At 43.5% G+C, this 14,531-nt stretch overlaps 1 protein-coding gene across 1 annotated transcript in view; it reads right to left on the reverse strand.

The window, feature by feature from the left end:
• LOC124039878 (TANK-binding kinase 1-binding protein 1-like) overlaps nucleotides 1-14,531 on the reverse strand; it is a 125,834-nt gene that overhangs the window by 30,627 nt on the left and 80,676 nt on the right. Inside the window, exons 4-5 of the mRNA XM_046356385.1 lie at nucleotides 10,878-10,982; nucleotides 9,971-10,115 (exon numbers count right to left, since the gene is read on the reverse strand). Coding sequence (XP_046212341.1) covers nucleotides 9,971-10,115; nucleotides 10,878-10,982 — 250 coding nt within the window. The remainder of the gene's footprint in view (nucleotides 1-9,970; nucleotides 10,116-10,877; nucleotides 10,983-14,531) is intronic.

Genomic DNA, 14,531 nt, shown 5'->3' on the forward strand with positions numbered 1-14,531 from the left:
CTTGGAACGGGCCAATCACTGACAGCTTGGACCTTAGCGGAATCCATCTGAATGCCTTCAGCGGAAATAACGGAACCGAGAAAAGTAACGGAGGAGACATGAAAAGAGCACTTCTCAGCCTTTACGTAGAGACAATTCTCTAAAAGGCGCTGTAGAACACGTCGAACGTGCTGAACATGAATCTCGAGTGACGGAGAAAAAATCAGGATATCGTCAAGATAGACAAAAACAAAGATGTTCAGCATGTCTCTCAGAACATCATTAACTAATGCCTGAAAAACAGCTGGCGCATTGGCGAGGCCGAACGGCAGAACCCGGTACTCAAAATGCCCTAACGGAGTGTTAAACGCCGTTTTCCACTCGTCCCCCTCTCTGATGCGCACGAGATGGTAAGCGTTACGAAGGTCCAACTTAGTTTACCTGGCTCCTGCAGAATCTCGAATATGATGACATAAGGGGTGCGGATAACGATTCTTAACCGTTATGTCATTCAGCCCTCGTAATCCACGCAGGGTGCAGAGTACCGTCCTTCTTCTTAACAAAAGAACCCCGCCCCGGCCGGAGAGGAAGAAGGCACTATGGTACCGGCGTCAAGAGACACAGACAAATAATCCTCGAGAGCCTTACGTTCGGGAGCCGACAGAGAGTATAGTCTACCTCGAGGAGGAGTGGTCCCCGGAAGGAGATCAATACTACAATCATACGACCGGTGAGGAGGAAGGGAGTTGGCTCGGGACCGACTGAAGACCGTGCGCAGATCATGATATTCCTCCGGCACTCCTGTCAAATCGCCAGGTTCCTCCTGAGAAGTAGGGACAGAAGAAACGGGAGGGATGGCAGACATTAAACACTTCACATGACAAGAAACGTTCCAGGATAGGATAGAATTACTAGACCAATTAATAGAAGGATTATGACATACTAGCCAGGGATGACCCAAAACAACAGGTGTAAACGGTGAACGGAAAATCAAAAAGAAATAGTCTCACTGTGGTTACCAGATACTGTGAGAGTTAAAGGTAGTGTCTCAAATTTGATACTGGGAAGATGACTACCATCTAAGGCAAACATGGGCGTAGGCTTGTCTAACGGTCTGAAAGGAATGTTATGTTTCCACCCATGCTTCGTCCATGAAACAACCCTCAGCCCCAGAGTCAATCAAGGCACTGCATGTAGCACCCAACCGGTCCAGCGTAGATGGACCGACATAGGACAGAGTACAAGATCTAGATGAAGAGACCAGAGTAGTAGCGCTCACCAGTAGCCCTCCGCTTACTGATGGGCTCTGGCCTCTTACTGGACATGAATTAACAAAATGTCCAGCAACTCCGCAATAGAGGCACAGGCGGTTGGTGATCCTCCGTTCCCTCTCCTTAGTCGAGATGCGAATCCCTCCCAGCTGCATGGGCTCAGTCTCAAAGCCAGAGGAGGGAGATGGTTGCGATGCGGAGCAGGGAAACACCGTTGATGCGAGCTCTCTTCCACGAGCCCGGTGACGAAGATCTACCCGTCGTTCTATGCGGATGGCGAGAGCAATCAAAGAGTCCACATCTGAAGGAACCTCCCGGGAGAAATCTCATCCTTAACCACTGCGTGGAGTCCCTCCAGAAAACGAGCGAGCAGCGCCGGCTCGTTCCACTCACTAGAGGCAGCAAGAGTGCGAAACTCAATAGAATAATCCGTTATGGACCGTTCACCTTGGCATAAGGAAGCCAGGGCCCTAGAAGCCTCCCTACCAAAAACTGAACGGTCAAAAACCCGAATCATCTCCTCTTTAAAGTTCTGGAACTTGTTAGAGCAATCAGCCCTTGCCTCCCAGATAGCTGTGCCCCATTCTCGAGCCCGGCCAGTAAGGAGTGAAATGACGTAAGCAACCCGAGCTCTCTCTCTAGAGTATGTGTTGGGTTGGAGAGAGAACACAATCTCACACTGCGTGAGAAAGGAGCGGCACTCAGTGGGCTGCCCGGAGTAGCAAGGTGGGTTATTAACCCTAGGTTCTGGAGGCTCGGCAGGCCAGGAAGTAACAGGTGGCACGAGACGTAGACTCTGGAACTGTCCAGAGAGGTCGGAAACCTGAGCGGCCAGGTTCTCCACGGCATGGCGAGCAGCAGACAATTCCTGCTCGTGTCTGCCGAGCATGGCTCCTTGGATCTTGACGGCAGTGTAACGAGCGTCTGAAGTCGCTGGGTCCATTCCTTGGTCGGTTCCTTCTGTCATGCAGGTGAAAGAGGACCCAAAAGCGACTTAACAGAAACAGAGTTTATTCAAGTCCAAACAGAAAACGACAAATCCTGAATCCTTAACAGGAAATGTCCAAACAGGGAATAACAGAAATCCTCTAGTCTGTAGGGGAATAACAGGAGAAGCGGCCACAGACTGCAGGTCGCTTTAGGCGCAGGCCGTAGCTGACAGAGACACCTCCTCACACGCAGCATCTGATGAAGGCAAAAACACGACAGGACAGGGCGATACACAATCACAGCACGGTGAATTCTAAACAAGGAACCGACGGGACAGGAACGGAACACAAAGGAAGAAATAGGGACTCTAATCAGGGGAAAGGATCGGGAACAGGTGTGGGAAGACTAAATGATGATTAGGGGAATAGGAACAGCTGGGAGCAGGAACGGAACGATAGAGAGAAGAGAGAGCGAGAGAGTGAGAGAGGGAGGGGGAGAGAGAGGGATAGAAAGAGGGAAAGAACCTAATAAGACCAGCAGAGGGAAACGAATAGAATGGGGAGCACAGGGACAAGACATGATAATAAATGACAAACATGACATGGTCTGGAAATGCAGAGATGAGTTTGGATTGGTCTGCCATGTAGCATGCTTCTGTCTATAACATAAGATGCAAAGTATGTGTGGATAATCCAACTATGCAAGTAACCTTTTAACTGTACCGTTTACACCTTCTGTATCCTGTGCATGTGACAAATAAACTAAGATTATATTTGATATAGTGTGTGTTTACCAGAGACAGTAAAGTGAAGAACAACATGACCTGCACCAAAATCAGATGATGATATAGGCCAAGGACTAGATATTGCTACTTACTTTCACCACGTTTAGTCTTGAAATCTTTGTTTGTTTACTACACCGTGAATCCTTAAAGATATGGGTGGGGCTAAGGCTTAAGAGAGTGTGGACGATGCTGCATGGGTGTAGACAAAGAAGAGCTCTCCAGTAGCTGTACCAAAACATTCAAGGGCCATTTTCTCAAAAGTGGGGTTACAAGTTTATCAAATTTCAAAGCAGAATGACTTTCTCATTGTTCCTCAACTGCAGTGTATGATATACAATTTTCTAGCTCGGAGTTTCTACTTTTATCCAATGTAAAAAACACCACTTCAAATTTAGCTACATAGGACCGAATCCAGGTGGTGGGTCACAAATGTTCCCCAATGCTAGAAAGGGGCCTGAGTGAAAACGTTTGGGAACTAGTTTGTGAACATACTATATACATTTTACGAACACGATACATTTTACACCATCTTGTTTTTCTTGCTACCCTCAACCCATCCCATCTATCGTCTACTTGCCATTCTATTTTCAACTGTGCTGTGATGTTTCACAAAAGAGATTTCTATTATCATAGTTTCTACAGATTGTAAATTAAATATAAACATTCTTACTAAGAGTATTATTATATCATTGATCAAATGACTATGGCTTTTCAAGTCACCCAGTAGTGCTACATGCAGAATTAGCTTTGGGTAATTGTTCATTCCTGAACCTGCGACCAAAAACAAGGTAGATATGGGCAGTACCAAAACAAGTGACGTGAGGATTCTGTCTCTTCGCAGCAAAACCTACAAACCTGGGATGGTTGTATCCCCCATAAACATACCATTCTATTGATTGCAAGAGTTTTGTACACTACCGTTCAAAAGTTTGGGGTCACTTAGAAATGTCATTGTTTTCCATGAAAACATACATGAAATGAGTTGCAAAAGGAATAGGAAGATGTTGACAAGGTTATAAATAATGATTTTTAATTTAAATAATAATTGTGTCCTTCAAAATTGCTTTCATCAAAGAATCCTCCATTTGCAGCAATTACAGCCTTGCAGACCTTTGGCATTCTAGTTGTCAATTTCTTGAGGTCATCTGAAGAGATTTCACCCCATGCTTCCTGAAGCACATCCCACAAGTTGGATTGGCTTGATGGGCACATCTTACGTACCATACAGTCAAGTTGCTCCCACAACAGCTCAATAGGGTTGAGATCCAGTGACTGGGCTGGCCATTCCATTATAGACAGAATTCCAGCTCGCTACTTCTTCCCTAAATAGTTATTGCATAGTTTGGAGCTGTGCTTGGGGTCATTATCCTCTTTTAGGAGGAAATTGGCTCCAATTAAACGCTGCCCACAGGGTATTACAAAATGGAGTGATAGCCTTCCTTCTTAAGATCCCTTTTACACTGTACAAATATCCCATTTTACCACCACCAAAGCACCCCCAGAACATCACATTGCCTCCACCATGCTTGACAGATGGCGTCAAGCACTCCTCCAGCATCTTTTCATTTTTTCTGCATCTCACGAATGTTCTTCTTTGTGATCCAAACACCTCAAATTTAGATGAATCTGTCCATAACACTTTTTCCCAATCTTCCGCTGGCCAGTGTCTGTGTTCTTCTGCCCATCTGAATCTTTTCTTCTTATTGGCCAGTCTGAGACATGGCTTTTTCTTTGCAACTCTGCGTAGAAGGCCAGAATCCTGGACGGGTGTTTTGCGGGTACTATTTAATGAAGCTGCCAGTTGACAACTTGTCTCGACACGCTAATGTACCTGTCCTCTTGCTCAGTTGTGCACCGGGGCCTCCCACTCCTCTTTCTATTCCTTGTTAGAGCCAGTTTGTGCTGTTCTGTGAAGGGAGTAGCACACAGTGTTGTACCTTCATTTCACAGAACAAGAATAGACTGACTAGTTTCAGAAAAATGTTACTTGTTTCTGGCCATTTTGAGCCTGTAATCAACCCCACAAATGCTGACTCTCCAGATACTCAACTAGTCTAAAGAAGGCCAGTTTTATTGCTTCTTTAATCAGAACAACAGTTTTCACCTGTGCTGACATAATTGCAAAATGTTTTTCTAATGATCAATTAGCCTTTTAAAATGATTCACTTGGTTTAGCTCACACAAAGTGCCATTGGAACAGAGGAGTGATGGTTGCTGATAATGAGCTTCTGTAGATATTCCATTAAAAATCAGCCGTTTCCAGCTACAATAGTCATTTACAACATTAACAATGTCTACACTGTATTTCTGATCAATTTGATGTTATTTTAATGGACAAAAAATGTTATTTTCCTTCAAAAAGAAGGACATTTCTAAGTCACCCCAAACTTTTGAGCTGTAATTTTTGGGGTCCTTAAATGGAACTGGTTAAAAATGTTTATTTGTATATATACTGCTGCTCTTGAATTAATTGTGACTTTTATTTATTTTTCTTATCCATTTTTCCTTTCAACTGCATTGTTGTTCAGGGATTCGTAAGTAAACGTTTCACTGTATTCAGCGCATGTGACTAATACAATTTGATTTGATTTGATTTGTAAGGTGCCAGTCAAATGTTGGTGGATGGAGCAAGACATGTTGTCCCAGATGTGCTCAATTGGATTCAGGTCTGGGGAACAGGCGGGCCAGTCCATAGCATCAATGCCTTCCTCTTGCAGGAACTGCTGACACACTCCAGCCACATGAGGTCTAGCATTGTCTTGCATTAGGAGGAACCCAGGGCCAACCGCACCAGCATATGGTCTCACAAGGGGCTGAGGATCTCATCTCGATACCTAATGGCAGTCGGGCTACCTCTGGCGAGCACATGGAGGGCTGTGCGGCCCCCCAAAGAAATGCCACCCCACACCATGACTGACCCACCGCCAAACCGGTCATGCTGAAGGATGGTTTCATCTGCTTTCATCTGTGAAGAGCACAGGGCGCCAGTGGCGAATTTCCCAATCTTGGTGTTCTCTAGCAAATGCCAAACGTCCTGCACGGTGTAAGCACAACCCCCACCTGTGGACGTCGGGCCCTCATACCACCCTCATGGAGTCTCTTTCTGACCGTTTGAGCAGACACATGCACATTTGTGGCTTGCTGGAGGTCATTTTGCAGGGCTCTGGCAGTGCTCCTCCTGCTCCTCCTTGCACAAAGGCGGAGGTAGCGGTCCTGCTGCTGGGTTGTTACCCTCCTACGGCCTCCTCCACGTCTCCTGATGTACTGGCCTGTCTCCTGGTAGCGCCTCCATGCTCTGAACACTATGCTGACAGACACAGCAAACCTTCTTGCCACAGCTCGCATTGATGTGCCATTCTGGATGAGCTGCACTACCTGAGCCACATGTGTGGGTTGTAGACTCTGTCTCATGCTACCACTAGAGTGAAAGCACTGCCAGCATTCAAAAGTGACCAAAACATCAGCCAGGAAGCATAGGAACTGAGAAGTGGTCTGTGGTCACGACCTGCAGAACCACTCCTTTATTGGGGGCGTCTTTCTAATTGCCTATAATTTCCACCTGTTGTCTATTCCATTTGCACAACAGCATGTGAAATTTATTGTCAATCAGTGTTGCTTCTTAAGTGGACAGTTTGATTTCACAGAAGTGTGATTGACTTGGAGTTACATTGTGTTGTTTGAGTGTTCCCTTTATTTTTTTGAGCAGTGTATATATAAGTATTCAGACCCTTTGCTATGAGACTCAAAGTGAGCTCAGGTGCATCCTGTTTCCACTGATCATCCTTGAGATGTTTCTACAACTTGATTGGAGTCCACCTGTGGTAAATTCAATTGATTAGACATGATTTGAAAATGCACACAATTGTCTATGTGAGGCAGAGAAGGTTACTAAAAAATGTCTGCAGCATTGAAGATCCCCAAGAACATAGTGGCCTCCATCATTCATAAATGGAAGAATACTCTTTCTAGAGCTGACAGCCTGGCCAAACTGAGCAATCTGGGGAGAAGGGTCTTGGTTAGGGAGGTGACCAAGAACCTGATGGTCACTGACAGAGCTCTAGAGTTCCTCTGTGGAGATAGGAGAACCTTCCAGAAGGACAACCATCTCTGCAGCACTCCAGCAATCAGGCCTTTATGGTAGAGTGACCAGTCAGAAGCAACTCCTCAGTAAAAGGCACATGACAGCCTGCTTGGAGTTCAAAAGCTACCTAAAGACTCTCAGACCATGAGAAACAAGATTCTCTGGTCTGATGAAACCAAGACTGAACTCTTTGGCCTGAATGCCAAGTGTCACGCCTGGAGGAAACTTGGCACCATCCCTAAGGTGAAGCATGGTGGTGGCAGCATCATGCTGTGGGGATGTTTTTCAGCAGCATGAGCTGGGAGACTAGTCAGGATTGAGGCAAAGATGAAGGGAGCAAAGATCCTTGATGAAAACCTGCTCCAGAGTGCTCAGGACCTCAGACTAGGGGCAAAGCTTCACCTTCCAACAGGACAACGACCCTAAGCAGACAGCCAAGACAACGCAGGAGTGGCTTTGGGGCAAGTCTGAATGTTCTTGAGTGGCCCAGCTAGAGCCCGTACTTGAACCCGATCGAACATCTCTGGAGAGACCTGAAAATAGCTACAGGTGTGCCAAGCTTGTAGCGTCATACCCAAAAGGACTCGAGGCTATAATCGCTGCAAAAGGTGCTTCAACAAAGTACTAAGAAAAGGGTCTGAACATTTTATTTATAACAAATGATGGCCAGCTCTGGCCAGCGCTGACAATATTTGTTTATGTAGTGGCATGTATTCATGGATGCCAAGGGAAGCCAGGCTTCCCAAATATATGACCAATAGAAATATTAAAATTATAAAATAATTGATATTTCGTCTCTCTGTTTTTTCATAATTTTCAGCCAATTTGCAAGTGGCTGAATCTCACAAATCAGAGCGAGGAAATCATTTGTCCTCTGTCTCAGTATGAGTAGCCCATGTATCTGTCTGGACCAAAAGAGTATAAAATGTTGCCGCCGTACCATTTGATTGATTGATGCCAGCAAGAATTTGGCCTCCCTTGATAAAAAATGCATACAAAATAATTTGCCAATTAGCATTGAGCTGAGCTCAACTGTGGGTTGTCCTGGTGCAGCAAAATGCCCCCCAATGGAGGCTAGTTTGGATTTGGCTTCTGACCAATCAAATCACTCCCTAAGCAAAACATAATTTTCAGAAAAACATCTCTGTTTCTGATCAGCTTGTGTTGATGTCTTGTAGTAGCCAATTTGCTAAATTGTCCCTTTTCTAATCTATGGATGGAGATGGGGATTTGGACTTGTGGTTTTGACTTAATTCTCTGTACAGGTCAACGATTATGACGCCAATTCTGATCTAACGATACATTTATATGTTGCGCCACTGGCCTGAGTTTATTGAAGTTCAATATGTAGCCTAGATGTAGCCTAGTAGGCTCACGTTAGCTAGCTAGCTAACTTAACTGGTTCATTGTTGTCCATGTGTGTCACGACTTCCGCAGAGGTTGGCTCTCCTGCCCGTTCGGGTGGCGCTCGGCGGTCGTCGTCACCGTCCTACTAGCCACTACCGATCCCTTTCCGTGTATCTGTTGGTTTTGTCTGATTGTTTTCACCTGTGTGTTGTTTAGTTAATTAGTGTCTGTATTTAATGTAGGTTGTCCCGCCCTTGTTTTGTGCGGGATTGTTTGTTTTGTCATTCGTTTCGTCTGTCGGTGTTATTGTGTTTATTATTCTCCGGTTAGTCTGTTATCCTGTTTTGGATAATTTCACCCTGTGTGTTTTTGGGTTGACCATGTTTATTTTGTTCCTCGGAGAATAAACTTTATATCGTTATCTGCTCTCTGCGCCTGATTCCACCCACCTTGATTAGACGTGACAATGTGAGGAACTTCGGCTAGTAGCAAGCATTTTAGCTCGTTAGCCTCTGACAACAAAAACTACAAAGTCTACTGTATGACAGAGCCATAGGCCATTTAGCCAACATGAAAGAGAGGAGGATGGCATTGGTGTTCAACTAGTTGTTTTACTTGCGCACGCACGCAGGCACACAGACAGACAGACAGACAGACAGACAGACAGACAGACAGACAGACAGACAGACAGACAGACAGACAGACAGACAGACAGACAGACAGACAGACAGACAGACAGACAGACAGACAGACAGACAGACAGACAGACAGACAGACAGACAGACAGACAGACAGACAGACAGACAGACAGACAGACAGACAGACAGACAGACAGACAGACAGACAGACAGACAGATAGACACACACAAATCAGTACCATGGACATTAAACTAAGCATGTATAACCTTGTTGATTTGTTTAAATGTTCAAGTTGAAATGGTGCTGGAATTAGCGGAAGCAAAGGCTCCTGTTGTCTTTGTGCTGATTTGCAGTAACTTCTTGGTTCTAAATCAATAGCTGTTTAGTAAACTGTTCAAAAACATGAACTTGCTTGACCATGCTGCAGGGGATATAACTGTTTGTTACATGCATTATTTGCTTCGCGGACTTCACCTGACAGATGGTACTCTCCGGTTTTGTGATGAAACAAACATAGGTGTAGTTGAATTTACTCCTCCACTGTGTGACTGTTGTCTTTTTGTCGTCACGGCCTTATTGTATATCACAGGGGATATGGACGGATGTGTTATAGAGCAAACAACGCAATTATCACAACATAGGTTGTAATATAGCTTTTTTACTCGTTTGGCTTCCTCAGTGATTTTACCCACGCACCACTACTGTTTTTATGAGGACATTGACTAATCCAAATCAGCTCCTGAACTAAAGTGTATTGAAATTAACAATCTAATTCGATCCTGCAAGTGCCGGCTGACAATATAGAGTCTGAGAACAGTATCATCTATCCTACAAGTGCCAGTAGTAAAGAGAGAGTGAGAAGTGTATCTATCCTGCAAGCGCCAACATAGAGTGTGTGAAAAGGGTTTCAAGCCTTATGTCACACCAATAGGGACTCACTGTGATTGTCTGGGCTATGTAGCTGCAGGTATTGGATGTCCTTGCTGTGTAGCTGGGTGTTGTGCTTCTGTAGCGAGTTGTCTCTCTGTCTCAGAGCTGACTCCAGATCCACAATATGCTCCGCGTGCTTCTCCACTAGACTGGTCTAGGTTCAGATACAGAAACACAAACAGATGTCATTGACAACAATATTCTGAGAATTTGGGTAAAGCAAATACAGATCTGGAATCAGACTAGTGGAAAGGTGGGTATAAGACCAAAGGCTTATTAGTGTCCTGGTTAGTGTTTGATATATAGCATTCATAATGGCAGGTCTAACATAGTTGAAATCTTAGACAATGTAAAGTAATTTTATAGTATTTCACATGTACTGTAAATTGTTCAGGGCTTGGCAGGCGATCTCTACAACCAACCTCTTTCGGACACTTGATCTAAAATCATTTGGAACACGTGCAAAATGCTGAGACTGCAGTGTTGCTTTTCAATTTCAGATAAGATTTTATTAGATTTGTTTTTTTTAAAGTAATCTTGGGCATCTCTGCTTCATTGGGCTTATACTTGACTTATAGCCAGGTAGAACACAGGTTGGGGGTAGAACCATGGCCTCAATCATAAGAGACGCCCTACTGATATACTGTAGGGGTTTTCTGAACAGCTACTTAAGGTTAAGTAAGGCTCGAGCCACCCTGTCGCCATTGTAGCTAAGAGCTCAATAAATTATAAATGTTCATAGAAAGTTTTAAGGTGAATATTTAAGATCATGATATGGATGTTTAAAAAATCATTTTGGGAACATGTTTTAGATTGAATGGATGGAGGGGGGGATGGAGGGAGGAAGAACACAGATGGAATATTGGATGGATGGGAGGGTGGAGGGACGCAGGCATGGAGTTATGGGATGTCGGACCATTTTGTCCAGGTCTCTCTGGAGGTTGTTCTTCTCCATGTGGATCTTCTCATAGGCCTGGATCACATCCTCCAGCTGCTCCTGGAGCTCTTTCCTCTTCTGGAGCTGAGAGAAGGAGAGAGGGAAAGAGAGGGAGATAACGAGAGAGACGGAAAGAGATGGAGAGAAAGATAGAGAGGGAAAGGGAGAGACAGAAAAAAAGGTCCAGTCACCAGGACCATAAATACAAATTCCATCTAGATGCTGATGCCCTAGAGCACACAAAAAACGATACATACCTTGGCCTAAACATCAGCGCCACAGGTAACTTCCACAAAGCTGTGAAGGAGCTGAGAGACAAGGCAAGAAGGGACTTCTATGCCATCAAAAGGAACATAACATTGAAAATACCAATTACGATCTGGCTAAAAATACTTTAATCAGTTCTAGAACCCATTGCCCTTTACGGTCTGGGGTCCGCTCACCAACTGAGAACTCACAAAATGGGAAAAACACCAAATTGAGACTCTGCATGCAGAATTTGGCAAAAAAATCATCTGTGTACAACTTAAAACACCAAATAATGCATGCAGAGCCGATACCCGCTAATTATCAAAATCCAGAAAAGAGCCATTCTACAACCACCTAAAAGGAAGCGATTCCCAAACCTTCCATAACAAAGCCATCACCTACAGAGAGATGAACCTGGAGAAGAGTCTCCAAAGTAATCTGGTCCTGGGGCACTGTTCACAAACACACACATACCCCACAGAGCCCAAGGACAGCAACACAATTAGACACAACCAAATAATGAGAAAACAAAAGATAATTACTTGACACATTGGAAAGAATTAACAAAGAATTAAGAAAATAATTAAGAATTAAAAACAGAGCAAACTAGAATGCTATTTGGCCCTAAACAGAGAGTACACAGTGGCAGAATACCTGACCACTGTGACTAACACAAACTTAAGGACAGCTTTGATTATGTACAGACTTGGCTCTCAAGACAAGACAGGCTGTCATACCCTGAACTTAGAGATCCTTTTTATGTCTCTATTTGGTTTGGTCAGGGTGTGATTTGGGGTGGGTATTCTATGTTCTATTATTTGTATTTCTATTTTTTTGCCGGGTCTGGTTCTCAATCAGGGATAGCTGTCTATCGTTGTCTCTGATTGAGATCCATACTTAGGTAGCCCTTTTTCCCACCTGTCGTTGTGGGAAGTGGACTTTTGTTTATGGTACATAGCCTGTAGCTTCACAATTGTTTTTGTTGTTTTGTTGGCGTCATTTAAAAAAAAAAAATAAAAATGTACGCTCACCACGCTGCACCTTGGTCCACTTCCTTCAACAACCGTGACACAGGCTATGTGCACACTACCCACAAAATGAGGTGGAAACTGAGCTGCATTTCCTAACCTGCCAAATGTATGACCATCTTAGAGACACACATTTCCCTCAGATTACACAGATCCACAAAGTATTTGAAAACAAACCCAACTTTGATGAACTCCCATATTTACTGTGTGAAATACCACAGTGTGCCATCACAGCAGTAAGATTTGTGACCTGTTGCCACAAGAAAAGGGCAACCAGGGAAGAACAAACACCATTGTAAATACAACCAATATTTAAGTTGATTTATATTCCTTTTGTACTTTAACTATTTGCACATAGTCACAACACTGTATATGACATTTGAAATGTCTTTATTATTTTGTGTAACACTTACTGTTCATTTTTATTGTTTATTTCACTTTTGTTTGTCATCTATTTCACTTGCTTTGGCAATGTTAACATATGTTTCCCATGCCAATAAAGCCTTTGAATTGAATTGACAGAGAAAGAAAGTAAGACAAGGAATTAAATGATCGAAGAGCCAGTCCCAATTCCCTGTTTTCATTCATTTCACTGCTGGAACATCTTTTTAGAAGCAAAATAAATAAACTTGTTCTATTATAGTTCGTTTTTTTCATCTAATGCTTCTCTCAGTCTAAAGCCTGAAGAAATACTCCATAGTGATTCTCATGCAGGACACAAATAACTTCAGAACATGGGCCCTGTCTGATATCAAAGTCATGGACACTCAATACTGTAAATTATATCCAGTAATTTAAGTGGGAGACATGGTGGACAAATGGATAGATGAATGAGGAAGAAAACAAATGACCAAGATGGAAATAAATGAGGGTTTGGGGGTCACTGGGGGAAACGCTAACAAAGAGAGGGGAACTGAAAGGATCTGATGAGAAAGAAAATCAGAGAGAAAGAGGGAGAGAGAATGAGAGGGGATGAGTAGAGGACCAGAGAGAACAAGGGAGTATGAGAAAGAGAGAGACAAAGTCACAAAAAAAGAGAGGGAACGAGAGAAAGCAACTTAAGTAACTGAGAGATATGACAGTGCAAGATGCTTGAGCAGTGCAGAATTCAGCAGAAGCGTGTCTATGGTAACACATTGAAATCACGGCCAAGGTGAGCCAGGCAGTCAACATCGTAACTAAGAGCCAGGCAGTCAACATCGTGACAAAGAGGAGTGGAGACAGATTACACGTGAAGCAGACTCGCTCGCTACCCTCCTGGCTGTGTGGATAGAAAACGTGGCTTGCTAGGTGGAAGTCACAGGTTGTCAGGGGAAGCAAATATTGCCTTGACTGTGTATGGGGCTTGCTCATTGAGGCGTGACACGAACAATCTTTTTAAAGGTCTTTGTCGAAGCGCTCTGACCTTGTGTATTCAAGGGACAAAGCGCATCCCTTGAACATGTTCCCATAAACCTCTTCCTCCCCCTCGCTCTTTTTTAATCACGGCTTCGTATTCTTCTTTCACACCACTCCCCCTCTCCTCACCTCTCCTCTCCTGCCTCTCAACAATACACAAAGTGATATATAAATTGTTCAGGGAAGAATAGAGTAGTTCTTTCATTTTATAGCTAGCTATAAATCAAATCAAATCAAATTTTATTTGTCACACACACATGGTTAGCAGATGTTAATGTAGCGAAATGCTTGTGCTTCTAGTTCCGACAATGCAGTAATAACCAACAAGTAATCTAACTAACAATTCCAAAACTACTGTCTTATACACAGGGTAAGGGGATAAAGAATATGTACATAAAGATACATGAATGAGTGATGGTACAGAGCAGCATAGGCTCTACAGTAGATGGTATCGGGTACAGTATATACATATGAGATGATTATGTAAACAAAGTGGCATAGTTTAAAGTGGCTAGTGATACATGTATTACATAAGGATGCAGTAGATGATATAGAGTACAGTATATACATATGAGATGAGTATGTAAACAAAGTGGCATAGTTTAAAGTGGCTAGTGATACATGTATTACATAAGGATGCAGTAGATGATATAGAGTACAGTATATACGTATGCATATGAGATGAATAATGTAGGGTATGTAAACATTATATTAGGTAGCATTGTTTAAAGTGGCTAGTGATATATTTTACATAATTTCCTATCGATTCCCATTATTAAAGTGGCTGGAGTTGAGTCAGTGTCAGTGTGTTGGCAGCAGCCACTCAATGTTAGTGTTGGCTGTTTAACAGTCTGATGGCCTTGAGATAGAAGCTGTTTTTCAGTCTCTCGGTCCCAGCTTTGATGCACCTGTACTGACCTCGCCTTCTGGATGATAGCGGGGTGAACAGGCAGTGGCT

This window comes from Oncorhynchus gorbuscha, linkage group LG07, assembly GCF_021184085.1.
Source record: "Oncorhynchus gorbuscha isolate QuinsamMale2020 ecotype Even-year linkage group LG07, OgorEven_v1.0, whole genome shotgun sequence".
NCBI lineage: Eukaryota > Metazoa > Chordata > Actinopteri > Salmoniformes > Salmonidae > Oncorhynchus > Oncorhynchus gorbuscha.